This window comes from Eptesicus fuscus, chromosome 4 (genome assembly GCF_027574615.1).
Source record: "Eptesicus fuscus isolate TK198812 chromosome 4, DD_ASM_mEF_20220401, whole genome shotgun sequence".
Classification (NCBI taxonomy): domain Eukaryota; kingdom Metazoa; phylum Chordata; class Mammalia; order Chiroptera; family Vespertilionidae; genus Eptesicus; species Eptesicus fuscus.
In genome coordinates this window covers 72,703,237-72,711,838 of record NC_072476.1, presented here as the reverse complement: position 1 = coordinate 72,711,838, position 8,602 = coordinate 72,703,237, and the positions used below count along the sequence as shown (strand labels likewise).

The 8,602-nt window shown below is 42.7% G+C and overlaps 1 protein-coding gene across 2 annotated transcripts in view; it reads left to right on the top strand.

Moving 5' to 3' along the window:
- Positions 1–6,131: 6,131 nt before the first annotated feature.
- SV2C (synaptic vesicle glycoprotein 2C) overlaps positions 6,132–8,602 on the top strand; it is a 121,577-nt gene continuing 119,106 nt past the window's right edge. For both annotated transcript variants that reach the window (XM_054714297.1, XM_008161943.3), the window contains exon 1: positions 6,132–6,748. In XM_054714297.1, the coding sequence (XP_054570272.1) occupies positions 6,169–6,748 (580 nt within the window). In that variant the 5' untranslated portion in view covers positions 6,132–6,168. The remainder of the gene's footprint in view (positions 6,749–8,602) is intronic.

Below are 8,602 nucleotides of genomic sequence, written 5' to 3'. Positions count from 1 at the left end.
GCAAAGATATATGACATGGTTCTGAGAAACCAATAAACAAATATACAAATAAATAAAGAATTAACAAATGTGTGTATGTTTTTATATGTATGTGTGCATCTTATTTATTAAATAATTGGCATAATAAGAAAACATATAAACAGAGTCACATAAAAGATTTGAATAAAGATACATTATTGGATGAGATGACTATTGTAAGACTTTTAGTTCCCTTAAAATTGCCAACAGTAAAATTCTTATTAAAATTCAAACAAAAATTTTAATATGAAATTCTTAGTATAATTTTAATTAAAATTCTAATGAGTAGTTCATTTGGAAGAGAAAATGGATACAAATAAATATTTGCAAAGGATGAGTCATGAGGTCTATAGGCACTAATAGATATTAAACTTATAACAAAGTGATAAAAATGAAAGCTAAATGGTAGGAGGGCAAGAGTAGATAAACATATTGGACAGAATTCAAAACTGAGGAGGTACTAATGCATATAGGAACTTTGTCTCATAAAAGGGGCATTTTAATGAATGTTTCTGAGATATTTGATTACTCATTTTTTAAAATTCCTCTTTCACACAATATAGCAAAATAAATTCCAGAACTAAGCATTAAACAATGAAATGAAAATGAATTAGTTTAGCTGGAAATTTTGGAAGTTCAGGAGGGCCTTAATAAATGACTAGGGCAGGAAACATGCAAGAAGAACCTATAATAAACTCTATAATAATAGTTTAATAGCTTTACATGGCAAAACCCCATAGACAAGTCCGTCTGAGAAGAGTATTTACAGCATGTATGACAAAGAGTTTAGATCCTTACTATATAAAGAGCTTTTAAAATTCAATAAGAAAAAGACCTTGTATAGGTTCCTGAGTTTGCTTAACAAATTACCACATTGGGGGACTTAAAACACAGGCATTTTTTTCCTCACTCTTCAAGATGTTGCAGGGCTGTACTCACTCCACAGAGGGTTCTCCTTCCTTGCCTCTTCTAGTTCCTGGTGGCTCCAGGGAATCCTTGGCTTATGACTATATAACTCTAATGTCTCTGCCTCCATCTTCATATGGCCTACTTCTCTCTTCTCTCTTTTATAAAGACACTTGCCATTGGATTTAGGGTCTACCCAGATAATCCAGAATGACCTCATCTTGAGATCGTCAACGTAATTATACCTCTTTCCAAATAAGGTCACATTCATAGGTTCTGGAGGTTAGGGGGCATAGATGTATCTTTCTGGAGGCCAGCATTAAACCAACTATAAACCTCAATACAAAAATGGGCAAAAGGTAAAAGATCTTACAAGGAAAGAGATGTTCAATTTCACTAGTAATCAAATGGAACTTACAATGAGAAAACAACATTTTTTCTCTGATTTGCCAGAAATTTCAACTCAGATAACAATCTGCCATGTTCCTATTGATCTCTGGGATGAGCCCAGCTTTTTTTCATTTTTCTATCTACCAGAGAGAGGCATAGCCATAAAAGACAACTCCTCCCCTGAACTGTCTGCCCACTAGCGAAGCAGCTTGCACATTTTCTGAGATTGCTTAGTAAAGCTGGTGCAAACTAGCTTTCTTGTTTCACATTTTATTTGAGTGTCATTGTAGATTCACATGCAGTTGTAACAAATAATACACGGAGATCCCCTGTATCTTTCACCTTGTTTTCTCCAATGGCAACATCTACAAACATCTGATTTTACACAGAATTTTAAAATAAGTATTCACACCTGCCCTATTTATACAAAAGTATGGAAAACTCTTCTTTGCTTTCATGAGACTACAAACTGCAAGACCCAGTCTCTTCCATCAAGATCTGAGAATCAGCAGGCAGGGGTGGGAAACCTTTTTCTGCCAAGGGCCACATGAATATGTATTACCTCACTAGAGGCCCAATGCATGAAATTTGTGCAGGAGTAGGCCTTCGCAGCCAGGGAGGCTGTCTCCATCCCTCACAGCCGCTGCGGCTGCCTCCATCCCAGAGCTGCAGCCCCGGCTTCATCCGGACCGCCGTTCGGTCATTTGCATATTACACTTTTATTATTATAGACTAATAGCCCTGCGCACGAATCTGTGCGCCAGTAGGTCGCTGCTGCCCTCCTGTAGCTCCCCCCACACCCTCCCCATAGCTTGCTGCCCTGCCCCCTCCTGCAGCTCTCCGCCGCCCGCTTATAGTTCACTGTCCCACCCTCCTGCAGATCTGGGATCCAGTTGTTACATGGTCGGTCGTTACGCCTCACGGCGTAACGGATAATTAGCATATTCCTCTCTTATTATATAGGATTAGCTTCTGGGCCACACAAAATTATCAATTTAAAAATTAGTCTGCTATATTTGGTCAAACAATTAACTTGCCCCGAATGCCTTGGCAGGGCCAGACCAAATAATTTCGTGGGCCTTCTCTGGCCTGTGGGCAGGCTGTTCCCCACCCGCCCCTGACAGAGCCTGGGTTTGGGGCATGAGGGACCTCGCATCACAGAAAGAGCTTATGCGCACATTCCTTGTCTGGGGCCAGATCAAGACTTTCTCAAGAAGTGTTTTTCAAAACTGAAACGTTGAATCGTAATTTTTCTCGTTCTTTTTTCATTGCTCACACGATTAGGTCAGTTAGGGGTTAGAATGATCTACTTCTCTGTCATAACTGTGACATTGGAGACACCATGCCTGCTTTCTGTCTAGAGGTGGCTCCCTGACAAGGGCCTTTTGGGGGAAGGGGTGAGAACCCCTTTAAGCATGAGGTTAGAATATTTGTGACTGAGAGCAAAAGCAGAAAAGCCAATGCAGTGAGTTTATTTACTAGGCTTTCCTAGCAGACACTGCCATGGCGGGGGCGGGGGAGAGGAGGGGTGGGAGGGGTGCCTAAAGGCTGCTCGGGCCCTGCTCTCATGCTCTCACACTGGCCAGGCTTCGGATCTCATTCCGCAGTGTTTATGGTGCTCTGTGCACAGGAAGCAGCTGCTGTCCAGTGTCTGACATGATCGTCCGTTTATGGGCAGTACGGCCATTGGCTTCATTTATTGTGGGAAATGTTTTAGTTTTGCTTCCAATTTTTAAAGCAGGAAATGTCTCTCCTTCTCCTGCATTGTTCCTCATCGTTCTCCCTTCTCTTTTCCTTGCCTCCTGGAGTCCCTGAGCGCCCCATCCTCACCCTCTTCTCACTGCCTTTCCTTTTTCTCTGACTCTCCTCACGGCCTTCGCATCTCTCCCTTCCTCTGCCCCTCAGCTCTCCGAAGAGAGAGAAGGAAGAGAACAGAAAAGTCCTTTAAGACCCTGGGCAGAAAGCCTTGTAATCACGTTTCCTTTCATTTCATTTTGTTGTCTTCCAAAACACAGGTCTGTGCAGAGCCACGCCTGTCTTGCCTGTTGCAGGGCATTTGTAGGGATTCGGCAAGTAATGAAGCACAGTCCGTTTATAAACAAACATCTTTTTGTCTTTATTGTTGGGTTTGTTAGTGATGTCTGAATGAGCAGTTTAAATCTATGTTTGTAATAGCCACTTACCAACTATTTTACACTTGGTACAAAAGGAAGAAGTAGAAATGGCCATTATATAAATCGATGTTTGGAATGCGGCCACAGCCCAGGGCTTGGGCATTAATGACGGGGCGGCCCTAGCCGGGTTGGCTCAGTGTTGCCCTCGGACTGAGTGGTCTCAAGTTTGATTCCGGTCAAGGGCACAAACCTCGTTGCAGGGGAGTATGTAGGAGACAACCAATCAATGTGTCTCTCACATCAGTGTTCCTCTCTGTCTTCCCCAACCCCCACCCCCCGCCAACTCTGTCTAAAAATCAATGGGAAAAATATTCTCAGGTGAGAATTAACAGCAACAACAACAAAAATGGAACAGAATAACATTTTCACCTTTATATCATCTACTAGAGGCCTGGTACATGAAATTTGTGCACTGGGGGGGGGGGGGGGGAGGTTGTCCCTCAGCCCAGCCTGCACCCTCTCCAATCTGGGACCCCTTGGGGGATGTCTGACTGCCGGTTTAGGCCCGGTCCCACTAAACCGGCAGTCAGACATCCCTCTCACAATCTAGGACTGCTGGCTCCCAACTGCTCGCCTGCCTGCCTGCCTGCCTGCCTGCCTGCCTGATTACACCTAACTGCTTCTGCCTGCCAGCCTGATCACCCCCCTCCCCACTCCCCCCCCACTGCCCTCCCTTGCAGGCCTGGTTGCCCTAACTGCCCTCCCCTGCAGGCCTGGTCGCCCCCAGCTGCCCTCCCTTGCAGGCCTGGTCACCCTCAACTGCTCTCCCCTGCAGGCCTGGTCCCCCCCAGCTGCCCTCCCTCCCCTGCAGGCCCAGTCACCAGTAACTGCCCTCCCCTGCCGGCCTGGTCTCCCCTAACTGCCCTCCCCTGCTGGCCTGATCGCCCACAACTGCCCTCCCCTGCCTGCCATCTTGTGCAAGGGTGTGATGGTCAATTTGCATATTACCTCTTTATTATATAGGATGTACAAGGGTGGGCCTGACATTGGCTCACTTGGGCCACCAAAGGAGATAGCTCAGTGGACAAGTGTAAGATTGGTTACCATGAGGTCAGTTCAAATGCAATGAGCCAAGCCCTAGCCAGTTTGGCTCAGTGGATAGAGCATCAGGGTGGGGATTGAAGGGTCCTGGGTTTAATTCCAGTCAAGGGCATGTACCTTGGTTGCAGGCTCCTCCTCAGTCCTGGCCCTAGTTGGGGCTTGTGCAGGAGGCAACCGATCAATGTGAGAAACACATTGATATTTCTCTCTGTCTTTTCCTCTCTCTTCCACTATCTCTAAAAATCATGGAAAAATATCCTCGGGTGAGGATTAAAAATAAATAAATGAGGATTAAAAACAAAAAACAAACAAACAAACAAACAAACAAACTACATTGTTAAAAATATATAATGAGCCAAGACCTAGAGGCTGTCAGTGAGAAAGAAAACCAAGTGATGGGCAGGGCAGACCACTGACCCTGGTCTCCCAGACAGCAGTTAACTGGAGTGGCAGCTGGACAAGATGAGAGGGAGGTTTGTGTGTGGGAGTGGGGGCAGGGTGTCCAGAGATGAAGAAAGTAGAGACAGAGTACTTACAGGGTGGGGATGTGAAGGGACATTGCATGTGGCTTACCTGCCCCCACTGTCTTGGGGTGGTTTCTGAAAGGGCAGACCTCCCACTAAACAAGCAAATGTTCTAACTCATTGATTACCAAAGGTGTCTGCAAAATCATTTGATGAACTCTGCCAGTTTCCTAAGGACATGGCTGCTATCCTAGGGGAAAATACTCATTGTCCGTTTAGGGTGCCCTGTGAATCGCTGATATGTTTATAGGAAGGAAATACAATGAAAGTAGAGGGAAAATACATTTTACAAATATATATACAACTTAATAGCACAGTATATAGGGCTGCTTGCCTGCTTTTGTGTGTGTGTGTGGGTGGGGGGGTTAATGTGAGGAATTAAGGTCAGATAGGATTATTCTCATATTCTGGTTTGCCTTTGTAGTGTGTGTAAATGTGTGTGAGCAATATTATTTTTCTCCATCAGGATATATCTTGTATCATTTTCAATATGTGTCGTATATAATTTTTTTAAATGTTTTATTGATTTTGAGAGAGAGAGGAAGGGAGAGAAATAGAGAGATAGAAACATCAATACGAGAGGAACATCATCGATCAGCTGCCTCCTGCATGCCCCCACCACTGGAGATCAAGCCAACAACCTGGGCATGTGCCCTGACTGCAAACCAACCCAGTGACCTCTTGGTTCTTAGGTCGATGCTCTATGGCTGAGCCACACTGGTTGGATGCTGGATATATATTTAAATGTGACAGATGTCCTATTTGCATTCTATGCAAAGTTACCCCGGGGTTAGAGTTCCTTAAAACAGAACAACAATAACAGTAAAGACCCTAAATACTCCCAAGTGCAGAGAACCAGGATCCACTGGGCATGTGTACAGTGATATCAAAGAAAGGAAAGACAAAGAATGTGTTTTAGCCTCAGGGGGCAGTGAAAAGACAGCAAGCAATAGGTGGTGAAAAAGATGTCGAAAGGAATAATGAATATCTCCTGTGGTTTTTCTTTTTTTGCAGTTCTATTTTGAACCCAAAGTGGATGATGCTGTTGGAGCTGAGCCACTGACCAAAGTCTATAAAAAATTCCCATCTTCTCATTGGCTATCAGTTGAGATACGATGGAGGACTCTTACAAGGATAGGACTTCCCTGGTGAAGGGTGCCAAGGACATTGCCAAAGAGGTGAAGAAACAAACAGTGAAGAAGGTGAGTCAAGCAGTGGACCGGGCCCAGGATGAATACACCCAGAGGTCCTACAATCGGTTCCAGGACGAAGAAGAGGACGATGACTATTACCCGCCCGGAGAAACCTACGGTGGGGAGGCCAATGACGACGAAGGCTCCAGTGAAGCTACTGAGGGTCACGATGAAGATGATGAGATCTACGAAGGGGAGTATCAGGGCATTCCCAGTACGAACCAAGGGAAAGACAGCATCGTGTCAATGGGGCAGCCCAAGGGCGATGAGTACAAGGACCGCCAGGAGCTGGAGTCGGAGAGGAAAGCTGACGAGGAAGAACTAGCTCAGCAGTATGAGCTGATAATCCAAGAGTGTGGTCATGGCCGTTTTCAGTGGACCCTTTTCTTTGTCCTGGGCATGGCCCTCATGGCGGACGGGGTGGAGGTGTTTGTTGTTGGCTTTGTGTTGCCCAGCGCCGAGACGGACTTGTGCATACCAGATTCCGGATCCGGGTGGCTAGGTGAGTGCATCAGGTCAGAGGGACAGATTTTGAAAGGGGTTTGTTTGTTGATCATAGTTAACAAATAGAATAAATACAATTTGTCTAGAGCACTGTATTTTTTTCCCCAACACTTTATTATGAAATATTTTAAACATACAAAGAAATCCAAAGAATTGTCAATGATGCATATATATGTATATATATGTGTATATATATATATATATATATATATATATGTCTGCCACTTAGATTCTATCATTAACATTTACTATATTTTCTTTTTTCAATATATTTTTATTGATTTCCAAGAGGAAGGGAGAGGGAGAGAAAGATAGGAACATCAATGAAGAGAATCACCGATCAGCTGCCTCCTGCACGCCCAACCACTGGGGATCAAGCCTGCAACCAGGGCATGTGCCCTTGACCAGAATTGAACCTGGGACCCTTCAGTCCACAGTCCGATACTCTATCCACTGAGCCAAACCAGCTAGGGCTACTGTATTTTCTTTATCATCTAACTGTCCATCCATCAACCCAACTTATATTTTCATGCATTTCAAAGTAAGTTATACTATTTTAACTTATACTATTATAAATGTAACATTGGTTTATCCTTTATCAACTTCCAAAGGTAAGCTGTTATATGAAACTTCCTTGACTTTTTCCTAAGTACAGAGGTTAATTCTACAAAATTCTGACAAATTTGATTTCAAATTTCCAGTTTTATGTATGTATAATACTTTGGTTAAAATACTTCGGGACCCTACTAATTTTTATTTTTCTTGTAATTTCTGTGTATAATTTATGTTTTCGTGTTAATTTTTTCAGCTAGTCTTATTCATAGATTTTTTTCTACATGACGTTTTCTATCTTTTTCAAAGTTCATACCTTTGTGTCTAAACTGTAAAAACTCCATGTTTCTCATAGGATTTAAAAATCTATTTCAAGTCATATTATTATTTCATTGATATGTGTTAAAAATAATATGACCTTCCTATAAAAAAACCTAGATAGCTGATTTGAATTTTGTTACACAGTTGCCATGGACTCAAGGTTCATATTGTTAAAAGCTGTAGTTAATACGTTCACTTATTTCCATTGGGCAGTGAATGTAAGAAGGTAGAGAAATGTGCACACAGTGGAATATCCCCAACAACTTAAGAGTCTATTTCAAACACTGGTACATTTTGCTAAGCATGCCACAGGGAACATGCTTATGTGCATATTAAATCTTTACGTGTGAAAGAGAGTAAGAATAACTGTTATCTCTATTTCCAAGGGACTTTTTCAACTAAAGCTTGAAAAACAAAAATATACAACTCCTTTTGTGGAAACCTTGTCACTCTATTAAGTAATGTTATAATCATGGATGCTGAGAAATTTTCTGTGTGAAAAACAATTAAAGACCTTTTCCTAACCTGCTCTGTGACAGCAAGAGGGATAGTCACGAATGAAAGGATTTATATCTTACTCCTTTCACGCTTGTTAATTTCTGGCATTGGCTTCTTTGAAAGGGGTGGGACCATGAAAGAAGACTGTGAGGTGGAAGGTGTGAGAGGGGGGCATATTTTGCATGTTTTTTGCCAGTAATAGACACATTTGGATGTTCAACCATCAAAATGCATACCATGGTTCAGAGGAGGATCCTTAGTCATTTGTTAAATTGATATTCCAGCATATCTGTGTCAAATCTATCACTTTATTTTTTTTCCCCCTTTGGAGAGGAAGTATAGCCACTGTAAGCCTGGGCATCAGCATAATTACCAAGATTTTGTTAAAGGAATATATCAGCAGAATGTTTTAAGAAGATAGATCCTTAGGAATACATCCACACATATATTTAGTAATTGCAGGCTTAAATTGAGAATACAC